This window comes from Pelobates fuscus, chromosome 4, assembly GCF_036172605.1.
Source record: "Pelobates fuscus isolate aPelFus1 chromosome 4, aPelFus1.pri, whole genome shotgun sequence".
NCBI classification, from domain to species: domain Eukaryota; kingdom Metazoa; phylum Chordata; class Amphibia; order Anura; family Pelobatidae; genus Pelobates; species Pelobates fuscus.
Genome location: NC_086320.1, coordinates 272,187,444 through 272,201,702, shown reverse-complemented (window position 1 = coordinate 272,201,702; position 14,259 = coordinate 272,187,444). Strand labels below are relative to the sequence as shown.

At 40.1% G+C, this 14,259-nt stretch overlaps 1 protein-coding gene across 2 annotated transcripts in view; it reads left to right on the top strand.

Moving 5' to 3' along the window:
• CNTNAP2 (contactin associated protein 2) overlaps positions 1–14,259 on the top strand; it is a 1,581,556-nt gene that overhangs the window by 494,568 nt on the left and 1,072,729 nt on the right. For both annotated transcript variants that reach the window (XM_063452116.1, XM_063452115.1), the window contains exon 3: positions 8,377–8,570. In XM_063452116.1, the coding sequence (XP_063308186.1) occupies positions 8,377–8,570 (194 nt within the window). The remainder of the gene's footprint in view (positions 1–8,376; positions 8,571–14,259) is intronic.

The following is a 14,259-nucleotide window of genomic DNA, read 5'->3' as shown; positions in this document are numbered from 1 at the left end:
GACTGAATTATATTCATTCGGTTACGCTGTTATTCATTTATGTATGACAACTTAGTGTATGGATGAGCTTACTACGTTTGCAGGTACATGCAATAAGCTGTGTGTCTCAAGATTGTAACAAGAAATGAAATGCATATGGCTAGCCTATATTTAAACCTTCACACGTGTTTAGCTGTATCTCACATAGCTGAGTAGTGATGTCAGGCTGAGGCATACTAGGTTATCGTGGAGAGACAAATTAATTACTGAACATATAAAGAGGCAAAACAAAAGTATAAACATATGTAGAATAAGACATTAAACAATATAGTCCATTGCAAAAGGTCAGCTGTCTGAAATATGCTGTGTCGTCAGGTCATGATAGTCCCTCTCAGCCTATTCCTCTTGGTGGCAGTTTGTGTACCTGTTGCAGCCGGGGGCCTCTGTCACTGCAGGGGTATGTAGCAGCCGCCTGCCTGCCCCAGGTCACGGTAGAGGCCTGCATCTTCAATCCACCAGCTTGATATCTCAGCGTGGCCGGGTTTTCCCTTTGTCGGGCGCCGTGCGCCAGTGCTGTGGTGTCGCTGCGTCCAGGGGCCGCCTGTCTTCGGCCTGAGGCCTTGGTGGGTGCTCTTGCCCGGTTGCCATTGATCCCATCAACAGGATCGTGGGCCCAGGGATCTGCCGGAGCCTGTTCTCCCTGGGTGTATGGCAGGCTACGGAGGATTTCCTCCTGTTGAGCTCCCAGCTCAGATGAAGGGTAGGCGGTCACAGCGGCAGCGTCTTCCACGTGGGCGATGCGGCCTGTTGGTGCATTAGAGCCTTGCGCTTGGACTGTTTCCAGGCTGAGGGGTTGCTGGACGGTTCGGGCTGTCTGCTGACGCTTGGTCTCAGGCTGCATTGGTGGTTGTGGCTGTTCTGCACGGGATTCAATCCGGCGCCAGAACGCCGTACAGATTCTGTCGAAGGCTTCATTGAATCGTTTTTCCCATGCTGGAATCTGTGTGTTCTCCTCCTCAGTCGCCATTTTCGGTCGTTGTGGAGAATTAACCTGGGGGTCTGGTAAGTCCTTTGTGCTTGTTAGTCGCTGGGACCCCAGGTGGTACCGGGATAACCCCCTCCTGTCCAGGGGGGGGGGGGGATCGGGTCGGTTCGGTTATGGCACTCCGACAGCGGGTGGCTGAGAGACCGGCCGTGTCTCCCCTCCATGTGGTCCGCCTGTCAGGTAGGCCGTAGTGAGTGTGTCGGTCGCGGTTCGTGGACGGTGCTCCCCTACCGCTCGTGAATGAGCCCCTTTCAGTGTGGGGTTCCGGTTGTAGCTCTTGGGCCTCGGTTTAGCAGTCGTTGAGCTTCTTTTTTGCCGTTTTTGCAGTGGGTATATGAGGAGCTCCCCTCAAACACGTCCGTCGGCCATGTTGGCTAGGCCCCGCCCCCGAGCCACAGTGCTTTTAAAGCACTGCGTGCAGACCTCACTTTGAGCACTGATACAGCTCATCTGCCATTTGGGGGTTATTAAGTGTGATCTCAGCTGACAGAGGGGAGCCTCAGGTATTGAATTATAACTGTGGCATTTGGGTACCTGACCTGCTAATACTTTAACACCATGGCAGTCTATGCCATCCCTGGGCATTAGAGCCCTGCGCTGCATTATGGCTAAGCCCATCATGTGTTTAAGTGGTTAAAGTGGCTCTGTCGTACATTGTGTAATTGGAAGTGTTAGTTTTCATTCAATATTAGAAAGGACTTGGTGCTTACAATGAAGTGGTACCTTTTCAGGATCCTACTTGGGGCTTCAGTTTCTGCGACCCTCTTGATAAGAAGATAGAGTAGAGTAAGCAGTTGCATTCAAATGACTGTGTACTGGTGCCATCTATAAATGTGCCTTTATTTTTGTTTTTAATTGTGTAAGGAAAGATATATTTATTTCCTGACAATCTTCCTTCAAATAGTCAATTAAGGAACAGAGAAAGTGAGATATAACTCAGATCCTGGTTTCACTCATAACTCAAACTGGCCAATATATTATACATTTTGCCTTACACAGTGTTAATATTTTTGAATTATTTGCAAAAGCAGTGAATGAACTAGCTTGCAAGTGAATGACTGTACCACAAGCAAGAGCCTCTCTATAGAATAGCACTATATAATATTAAGTACAGTTATTACAGAACTACAAAACAATTAACCCATTATGGCAGCAGATTGTGGTGCCAATCTAAAGCAATCAAGCCAGTGCATTTGATTAAGATTGATTAATGTAACAATGTTTTTTTAACTACATGATGATTATCATCCCACTACTGGTCAACATGCTTAGAAATAGAAATATAATATTTGTAATTTGTATATTTTGTGTGTTTTGTAGTTATGCTTAAAGGCTACTTAGGCTATATTACTTTTCTTTATCTGTTAATCACATATAGAGTTTCAAATAATATGCTTGTTTTTTCCTTTTAATATGTGATCAAAATCTCAATTAATGATTGATCTGTCTTAAATAATGCTGATTTTGCTGTAATTTTCATCCTTATTTTCTTAGTAATTCATACACAGTAAGCATATGTCTCTGAACATCCAACTTCGAAAAGCTACTTTTTTTTATCTCAGTTGACATCTACATCTCTCTTGCAGAGCCTGCTTTACAGCAGACAAATCAATAGAGGTTACACATTGTATTGTCCATGCGCACAATGCAATCAAAGTCCCTCAAATTACACCTTTTATTAGATGAAATAGAGAGAGAAGTATACTCATCGATCCTTAGCAAGTTGCTGTTGAAACCTTAAATTCTGCCATATTTTAGTAAGAATGACTGATATCTTTGTAAACTGTTTTATTACACATTACCCATAGCAAAGATAAAATAATCTAAAAGCCCATTTTTCTACATATTTAGTTTTTATTTGTTTATTAAAACTTATATAATATGAGTTAATAAAGGAACAATTGTGAGTTTCTTTCAAAATTTGAGCAATCTCCATGTAAACTAATTTAGTATTCCTACTGATTCCACTAGCCACTGTTACGGCTTTGCAACAATGCAATAAAGAAACTGGCACGTTTTGAACAATTGTACCCAATTAATGATCTTAAAATTGCCTAAAACTGACATAAATTGGAGTGTGAGTCTGCATGGTAATCAGAGGAGGCCCAAGTAACTGTCAAAACGTTTAAAAATGGTCTAACCTTTAATTGTCGGATGTCAATAGGAGACGTTAGGCACCATAACTACTACAGAGATTATGTTTTTGTAGACAGGGCTTCCATACATTTCTTGTCCTTGTGCATTTTCTTATCAGTAATCACAATTTGAATTATATTTGTATTATAATTAATTGATCACCAAAAGAACAGTCAGAATATAAACTGATTTTAAATGTGTTAGATTTCCATTATATAGTGTTGAACCCACCCTTTATAATAGTTCACAATAGGTGGATGGTTGCACTTCCAGTAGATGTATATGAAAGACATAAAGGAACAAACAAAAATGTGATGGTGGAGTATGTAATGGATCACCTGGCACCCCGACTGGGTACCTCCGTTGAAGGATGCTCCTAGCGCTTACAGAGGGCTCCAAGCACTCCACCAGACACCACAACCACCGCAGACCCCACGAACCGCCGCAACTTGGTTGGGGTCTCGCCGTCTCCTACCCACCCTGGACCTATGACAAGGCTCCAGGTTCCAGTGAGTGAACCTCTCCTCCAAGAGAGTGAAGCAGGAGCAAGCTCTTAAAAGAGCTTAGTAGTGATTAGCAAAGGGAGCATGCAGAGCATAGCAATCCCTTGTAGTGATATAGCAATTCCCCCAATAAGAGACAGGACTCTAGATTGAGGGTGAAGTAGAACTCTCATGTTTAATGGCAGGTACTCTGCTTTTATGCAGTGCTCCCCTGCAAGGGAGACACCCACAGGCAAATAGGCATTAACCAATCAGATATCGGTTACATCCCACAAATTCCCTCCCCTCTGCTTGGGAGATAATTGAGTTTCTTACTGTATTTACTCAATTATCTCCAAGCTAAAACTTATACATTTTTATAACTTTCTCATTTTACATCATCAATGAATAAAACTTACATTTTATGAACAACACAACTTGTGGAACAACATATTCAAAATTTGTGAAAATCCGTTCAGTGGTTCCAGAAATATTAAAAAAGTATCTTTGGACCGACCGCACGCCTGTTTGCATCCCCAAAACAGTTCCACAGATTCAGGCTGTGTGGTCGGTCTATTTCTGCCTTGAAAATTGACAAAGTCCCATCCGAAGGCGGCGTTCGAATCGTCGAACGCACTTCGACTTCTGTCAAAGTGTTGAAGTGAAACCGGGGTTGCGTTTCCGTGGTGTTAAATTGTCTACTGGAGGTCTATTTTACCCCCAAAATGACAAAGTCCTGTTCGAACGTGTGTTCGAATCTTCGAACAGGACTTAGTCTCCTGCCGCAGTGTCGAAGGGTAGGGGAAGGTACAGGTCAGTGGTGTTCGTTCAAATGTGTGGCCCATTTCCATTCCAGGGATTTGACAGCACACACTGCTGACCGTGTTCGACTGTATTAAAATGGCCGCCGCCACGTGTTCGACTGTCTAATGGCGGCCACTTCGACTACTTCGGCTGTATCCGAAGTGCCATATCAAAGTACCAATCCTTTGTACAAAACAGTTAAAGGGCCAGAAACAGCATAACATAAGTCCATAATGCCCAAATACAGTTCTAAAAGGGCAATACATCCCAGGGCCATAGTCGCAGGGCAGTAGGCTGGCAAACAGGCCCCTCCAAAAACCAATGGCGAGGTTACTTTCACCACAGAGTATATCTCTGCATAGGAACCAAAAAATATATGGAGAGCCATTTGCATTCAATAGAGCTTTCAACCGGCTCAGAAATTTTGTGCCTGAGCAGAACAGCAGAACAATCCCCAGTGGAGGATGAGGAAAGGAAGGCTATGATCACATGAATTACGCTACATGCACACTTATTGGCTGCAAATTAATCATTCAAAGCACTTTAAAGTACAGATAACTGGCATAAATTGGCATTATGTCTGCATAACTGCATAATTTTTACATCCCAGTAGGATACATATGAATTTGCATGAGCAGAAATGCAATTTTCATATATTTATATATATATATATATATATATTTGTCATTCCTACAGTATGTAACAAAAATGTATTTTGTGTCTATGCTAATGTTTTATATCATAAAAGAAAAAATCTCTGGCACTCACTATGATAAATCAAGCAGATTTATTAGACACCACAATATTTCGCCCTGAACCCAGGTCTTTATCAAGCTTGATAAAGACCTGGGTACAGGTCGAAATGTTACCAAGATTGGGCGAGAATTACTTGAAGAAATTGAGTTCTCCTCTGACGCTGGATGAGATCTCTACATCTATTAAAGACATTAAGGAGGGAAAATCCCCAGTTCTGGATGGTTTCACAGCCCGTTTGTATAATATAATGGAGCCTACCATAGCACCAATCTTACTAATAGTATTTGGAGAAATGGATAAGGGTTGTCGGTTACCATTAAAGATGCTACAAGCCTGTATAACCCTGATTCCTAAACCAGACAAAGATCATAATTTCGTCATTAACTATCATCATATATCCCTGATGAATACTGTACCGATATTAAAATATTTTCCAAGATCCTGGAGGAGAGATTAAAGGATTTCATTCCCAATTTAGTTCATCCTGATCAAACAGGCTTTGTTAAGGACCGTGAGGGAGGTGATAACATTCGCAAACTGTTACATCTGATCCATATCTGCAAATCTATCTCCTCCCAGGTAGCATTTGTGGCTCTGGATGCCGAAAAGGCCTTTGACAGAGTTAGCTGGCGCTATCTGTCGGATGTCTTGGAGGTGTTCAGAGTCACAGGGCCTATACTGAATAGGATTATGAGTATTTACACTGCTCCATCTGCCAGGGTCTAGGGAAATGGGTTCAACTCAGAATGGTTTGGGGTAGCTAATGGGATGAGACAAGGGTGCCCATTAGCCCCAATGTTGTATACACTTTCACTAGAACCCTTGGCAGCTTATATAAGACAGGAAGAGGAAATCCTGGGAATTCGCTATGGCGACCAGACTTCAAAGATCATGTTATATGCAGATGATGTAGTTCTGACACATTCTAATCCAGAAACCTCTCTGTTGGCAGTTTTGAAATGCATTCATGATTTTTGTAGAATCTCTAATTATAAATTAAATTTAAAAAAGACACAAGTAATTCATTGTAGTGTCCTGATTGACCAACTATATAGATTGGGAGATTCTTACCCATTTAATTGGTTTAAGGATGAAATGCTTTTTCTGGGGATAAAATGAAGTTTCAGTTAGTTTAAGATAGTAAACAATAGTTATAACGACTTATATCAGGATTTAAAACTTACCATAAACATATGGGGGAATTTTTATATATCATGGCTGGGTTAAATAAATGCAGTATGATCTTATTTAGTCCCTAAACTGGAATACCTATTAAGAACTCTTCCTATGAGAGTACCCAAACGTACGCTTCACGAATTTCAGGAATTATTTATTACATTTTATTGGGGAGGCATAGACACAGAATTTCCTTCTCAAATGTTTCCCGCAAATTAAAAGACGGGGGAACATCCATCTACAATGTATACTTAATTTATGACTCTATAATGGTATCCCATTTGATTAAATGTAACTTTAAGGTCCCAGAAAATTGTTTATGGTTAGGTTATGAAAGACAAGTTTTATCCAAAAAGAACACCTTTTTCTTGCTTTGGACAGATAACTTGGATATAAAACAACTTAATGTGGAAAATAAAGTCTTAGCTGAAATTTATCATGGTACCCATCTTGTAAGACGGAAGCATAATAGTAAATAATGCATCTCATTGGATGCTCCTATAGAAGCTATGTCCCTATATCTTCTTAATATAAATATAAGGAGTTGGGTAAATGCTGGCATTGTATATATTGGAGACTTATTTGACGGAGTGATTTTTAGACCATTCACTGCCCTATGTACAAATCATGGAATTTCCTCAAAGAATACCTTACTGACTTTAAATTATAACTTTTTAAAAAATAAGGAAATTAAGAGTAGTAATAAGCTGGATAAACTCTTTGACCTAGATGATTGCTCCAATTTGTCTTCTAAGATTAGAGAATTATTGAACATGAGAAAATGGGTATAAAGCTTTGTGGGATTATGAAATGGGAAAGGGAGCTGAGCACAGAATTTGTATCCAGTAAATGGGTTACCGGTTTAAATCTGACAAAAATAAATATTCATAGTATTTCACTGTTTGAGAATTATCTCAAAATTTTACACAGATCGTATCTGATACCAGACAGGTTAAGTAAGTTTCAACCCAACATTAGTGATCTTTGTTGGAGATGCGAGAGTGAAACTTGAACTATACGGTATATATGGTGGGAATGTACCTGCCTATTACCTTTGAAAGTCAAGTTAGAAAATAAACTTACAAGTTTAACACAGTCCCATTTTGAACTGACCCCCAACTCTTTTTGTTCCATTTTGGTTTCCCTAAATTGAAATAAGAAATGAAAATGCTAAGTGTGCATATATTAATGGCCACCGAAGTCTGTTTGGTGAGAAAATGGAGACCTGAGGCGATCCTTAAGTGGACTGAAATAGCCTCACAGATTAACTATAAGAGATTCATGGAGAAATCTGTATATGTTAGTCTTGAGAACTTGGGGTTATATAATGAAACATGGAGAATCTGGCCTCTGGTTACAGACTTGCCTGAAACTCGTTACAACTAACGCCTCCACTCTCACCCCGGGACAGGTATGAACAGAGTTTGATTTTCCACGTCAATGTATTTGTAATAGATATTTGTAATAGAATTACACTTTATCATTTTATTAGATTTAAAAGAAGTTTTGGATAATGGAAAGGGAAAGGAAACTGAGGGGAAAAGGGCGTGAAAATAGGGAAGGAGGGAGTGAAAAAGATTGCAGCAAATAAAACGGTCACTTTAATTTTCCTACCTGGTCAATTCCCTTCAGCATCATAAATATTTGAATCACTTATGTTATCACTAAGGAATTGAGACAATGATGATACACAAGAATAAAAACTGACCAACTCAGAATTTCTAAATTTGAGTGTCATAAAGAAAAATAAAAAAAAGTTAATTAGTTGTAACACTGACATCTAACCTGTTTAACTCCAGTTTCTAATAGTTACTGCAGCATGAGAGCTACTTGAAAAATTTGTGTGTCAATACCATGTGGTTTACTGATTATAATACATGTTATAAATGTAAACTATATTTTACTACATCGGTTCATATACATGGATGAAACAAAATACTTTTGTGTATTAAATGTGTCACATAAAAATATATAATGAATCATTTTCATATCTTGCAGGTGCTGGGGGCTGGTCACCTTTGGACAGCGATCATTATCAGTGGCTACAAGTAGATTTTGGGAACAGGAAACAGATCCGCTCTGTTGCTACTCAAGGGCGATACAGTAGTTCTGATTGGGTGTCCCAGTATCGTATGCTCTACAGTGACACAGGAAGAAATTGGAAACCATATCACCAAGAAGGAAATATATGGGTGAGTAATGCATGCTATGATTTCCTAGTGCTTTTCTAATGGTTTCAAAAAGTTAGTATATGTTGTCTATACTTTTATACTATTTTGGTGGTTAAGCATCTCCAAAATAAGTCTAAGTGTCATAAAAAGTACCATTTAGTGCGGAACACAGAAATAGGGGAGAGCAGTTCAAACCATTAATTACGGTCCATGATAGTGCCCATATCTCGTGTGTTGAAGACAGGTCTTCAGTACTACTGCCTTCTTCTAATGATTAAATAATCAGCTAGATGTAATTGTTAAATTAATTAGTTTTGTTATTTTTCAACTAATTATAGAAGCATTTTTAAATATTAATGAAAGTCAATAAAGGATGTAAAAAGGCAAACCTGAAAGTACGTTTTATTAGTTTAGCCTAAGATACTCCATTAGTTCTAAGCACCATGTCAGCTACTCCTGACTCATCATTAGCTCCCAGCACACAGTGAACACAGGGTTAAAACAACAGGATACTGAAAGACTCTTTATGACCTTTGCAACTGGCAATATACTTAATCTGCAGTAGTAATATGGAGCCAAAAATTAGCTGACATGATTAACAGAATCAACAATAATTACAGATTAAAACAGACTGAAATCAGAATTGATCAGACCTCACAGTCCCAGTTCTGGAGTTTGAAGCTTCACAACTTTCAACTATCCACAGCAAGAGTGTCTCCAGCCTCAGCTGTAGAGTGACTGAGCACTTTAAAGATAATTGTGGATATGTGCAGTAGGAGTTATTAAACAGGCAGCACAGTGCTCTGTGTTAGAAATGTCCTCCTCCTCTTTTTATCACTGGACTTCCCTGGTTTTATATATATTCATTATATATTTGATCAAATTTCGTTGTTAATCAGCCCTCAAAAAGAGGAGGGAAAATACCACTTACATTTGTTATGGGTCAGGAGCTGCTAATGCTTCTCTGCTCTCTGTGTGTTACTTCCAAGATGGCTTCTTGCTTTTCTCTTCTGTGGGCACTTTAACACCCCACCCTGGTGCTATCAGCCAATTATGGCCCCTGAATAGAGAGGACAATGGCATGCCTCTACTCATGGGCAGCTGGCTCTTCTTCCCAAATGGGAACTTAATGGAAATCCTAAAATTCCTTCTTAGAAGAGGCTTGGCATGTGCAAAATCTGCTGAAACAGGGCACATTTCAAACCTGACCATTTTTTGACATGCCTAGATGCAAACAGCTACCAATGAGAGGGAGGAGAACTGCATTACTGAAACTTATTACAGAATAGAAATCTTTTACACAATTTGAGTTTTTCCTATATTTGTTTGGGTTACCACCCTCCCTTCCAGAAAAAGAATTGCAGTGTTTCTAAAGTATACATTTCCCCCCACATAAAAACTGGTGGGGTGCTGCTCCAACTGACAACCCTACTGACAACCAGTGGTGTACATATAGGGGTCGCAGCTGCGACCGGGCCCTTCACTCCAGGGGGCCCGGCCGACCTGCGGACCCCTGTGACCGGGTACCAGCTGCCATGTTTTGCCGGGGCCGCCATTCAAGTGGCCCATTGGGTGGCCCATGCTGGGAGGAACTCTGACTCCCATCAACCTGGGTCACCACTGGACCCCAGGGAAAGTCACCCCCCTGCATCTAAAAGGTAGGAACAGGAGGGTGACTTAAACATTTTGTATATGTGTGTGTGTTTATATGTGTGTGTTTGTTTGTATGTGTGTGTGTCTGTCTGTGTGTATGTGTGTCTGTCTGTGTGTATGTGTTTGTCTATGTATGTGTTCCTGTCTGTTTGTATGTATGTATGTGTCTTTGTATGTGAGTATCTTGTGAGTGTGTCTGTATGTATGTGTCTGTGTGTCTGGGTGTGTGTCTGTCTGTTTGTATATATGTGGCCTCTCTGTCTGTATGTATGTGTCTTTGTATGTATGTGTGTCTTGTGTGTCTGTGTCTGTCTGTATGTGTTTATGTGTGTGTGTCTGTATTTATGTGTGCCTCTCTGTTTGTATGTATGTGTCTTTGTATTTATGTGTGTCGTGTGTGTGTGTGTGTGTATCTTTGTCTGTGTCTGTGTTGGTCTGTATGTGTGTGTCTGTCTGTATGTAGGTGTGCCTGTCTGTTTGTATGTATGTGTGTCTTGTGTGTTTGTGTCTGTGTGTATGTATGTGTCTGTATGTCTGTCTGTATGTGTCTATGTGTGTGTGTGTGTCTCTATGTATGTATGTGTCTGTATGTATCTGTGTCTGATGTATGTATGTCTTTATGTATGTGTGTGTGTGTGTGTGTGTGTGTTTGTCTGTCGGGGGGAGGAGAGGGAGGGAAGAGGGAGGGGGGAGAGGGGGCGCCCATGGGTTGTGTGTATGCCACTGCTGAAAACCCTCTACTGCAATGTATAGACCTAGAAATATCTAATACAGTTGACGTTTTCAAAAGATTTGTGATTGACATCCCAGCATTTCCCCTGCCACTATAGGAGGTGGGTACACTATAGATGCAAATAACTCAAGAGAACCATACATTCAGGATACATAATCTGGCAAACTGATTGGGCCAGATGACACAGTCAGAGTACTGAGACTCCAGCCCACAACTCCAAAAATAAAATGATTTCAAATTATCTCATGTAACACAAAATAGCAGCTGGTCCTGATCATCTGTTTTATGCCACTTCTCCTAATCAGTATCTTGATGATAGCCAGAACAATGTACCTCACTTTTTATTTAATATGCAGAAGCCCCTGCAACATTCCTCAAGCCCCTATATATTAAGAGCCTTGGGCACCTGACCTATGCCAGCCTTGGTGGATATTGTTAAACAAAGCATATTCAGAAAAGAAACATAATGAGCACAATTGTGAAATACTATACAAATACCTTAGCCTGCAAGGTTAACGGAAAAAAGTTTGTTGAAGACTTGGGACTTGTGTTTTAGTTCCAAGAATTTTCTTCTCATTTTGACTACTGTTTATACACTATTATTGTCTGTGTTTTCATTTGATTCTTGTTTTACAGGATCTTATCTCATTCTTTATGTTAATTTAAACCAATTTCTTTTGAATGTATTTTGGAAATACACTGAACGTCTAGGGAGTGTATTTTACTGGGAATAATTTTACTGAATCAAAACATCATTTTTCATGTTAATCTACAGCGTAAATTTGGCACTGACTGCCAATGAGACATAACAGCATGGAAACCCAGTAGTATCCAAGCTTTGAATTCATATCCATAAAATAAACTACTCTCTATTTGGTTCAATTGACGATTACATTTATCTTCCTGCTATTTAAAACAGGAATTTATTGGATCAAACCTGATGGTGAGGACATACTTTATTCTTTATATCACAATCCAAAGTTGCTAAACGGTAGTGAGAACAGATTTTCATTAAACGGATTTATCCTAAAAATTACAGATTACGAGTTCTATTAAAATGAACAAATTCAAGTACCGTATATACTCGAGTATAAGCCGACCCGAATATAAGCCGAGGCCCCTAATTTTACCCCCAAAAATTGGGAAAACGTATTGACTCGAGTATAAGACTAGGGTGGGAAATGAAGCAGCTACTGGTAAATTTCTAAATAAAATTAGATCCTAAAAAAATTATATTAACTGAATATTTATTTACAGCGTGTGTATATAATGAATGCAGTGTGTGTGTATGCAGTGTGTATGAGTGCAGTGTGTATATAATGAATTGAGTGCAGTGTGTGTATATGAGTGCAGTGTGTGTATAATGAATGCAGTGCAGTGTGTGTATGAGTGCAGTGTGTGTATGAATGCAGTGTATGTATGAGCGCAGTGTGTATGTATGAGTGCAGTGTGTGTATATGAGTGCAGTGTGTGTGTGTATGAATGCAGTGTGTGTGTATGAATGCAGTGTGTGTGTGTGTATGAATGCAGTGTGTGTGTGTGTGTATGAATGCAGTGTGTGTGTGTGTATGAATGCAGTGTGTGTGTGTGTGTGTATGAATGCAGTGTGTGTGTATGAATGCAGTGTGTGTATGAATGCAGTGTGTGTATGAATGCAGTGTGTGTATAATGAATGCAGTGCAGTGTGTGTATGAGTGCAGTGTGTATATGAGTGTGTGTATATGAGTGCAGTGTGTATATGAGTGCAGTGTGTATATAATGAATGATGAGTGCAGTGTGTGTGTATGAGTGCAGTGTGTATGCAGTGTGTGTATAATGAATGCAGTGCAGTGTGTGTGTATGAGTGCAGTGTGTATGAATGCAGTGTGTATATAATGAATGCAGTGCAGTGTGTGTATGTGTGAGTGCAGTGTGTATGAATGCAGTGTGTATATAATGAATGCAGTGCAGTGTGTGTATGTGTGAGTGCAGTGTGTGTGTGTGTGTTGGGCATTTTATTAATTATTATTTAATTATTATCTTAATATTTTTTTTTAGTTTTTTTTTTAGGTAATTATTTTTTTATTTTATTATTGATTGTATTTTTTTTTGTTATTATTATTTTAATATTTTTTTTATTATTATTTGTTTTATTAATATTTTTATTTTTTCGTCCCCCCTCCCTGCCTGTTAGCTGGCCAGGGAGGGGGGCTCTCACTCCCTGGTGGTCCAGTGGATGGGCTGTAGGAGGGGGGCTGGCAGGAAGCTGTAACTTACCTTCACCGCAGCTCCTGTCAGCTCCCTTCTCTCTCCTCCGTCCGTGCAGCTCCCAGGTCAGCTTCCTCTGCAACTCTCGCGGCCGCGCGGAGCGTTGCCACGGTAACCCGTGGCAACGCTCTGACCCCGCGGCTCTCGCGAGAGTTGCAGAGGAAGCCGACCTGGGAGCTGCACAGACGGAGGAGAGAGAAGGGAGCTGACAGGAGCTGCTGTGAAGGTAAGTTACAGCTCTGCCAGCCCCCCTCTCCCCCCAGTCTGTATTATGGCAATGAAAATTGCCATAATACAGACACTCACTCGAGTATAAGACGAGTGGGAGTTTTTCAGCACAAAAAATGTGCTGAAAAACTCGTCTTATACTCGAGTATATACGGTAAATACTGTGCTACATTTTTTAAAAGTAAATTAAAGTGACACTCTAAGCACCATAATCAGTTTTTGAGAACTGCTCCTCCCATTTTTGACAGACCAACTTTGACCTAAAGCCCAGCCCAACACTTTCCAAACCTTTCTTTATGTGTATGAAACTGAGTAACCCACACTTAACTCTAACACACTACACTACTAATAAACATTAAACCCTTTACGGTAGTCAATTGAAGCACACACATCAGCAGTGCAGAGTAATACAAATCTTTCCATAATACCATTGCAGGTAATGCTAATATTGAATATGAATACACTATGCCCACAAGTCAAGAAAAAGACACACAAAGGAATAGCTTATGCACCTCATGCCGATCTGCTTAGAGATAAATGCAAATAAATGCAAAAATGCACACATAAATAATTAAATGGACACTATAGGCACCCAGACCACTTCAGATCATTAAAGTGGGCTGGGTACACTGTCTCAGTTCCCTTAACCCTGCAACAGTACTTATTGTAGTTATTATGCCACAGTACTTATTGTAGTTATTATGCAACAGTACTTATTGTAGAGAAACTGCAATAATTGCTATGCAGGGTTAACTCCACCTCTAGGGGCTGTCTATCTTTTGGTCACCTAACTTACACCGGATGTCCTCATGCATAGCGTGCAGTGCTTTCCTCTGGAACTGTCCTAAT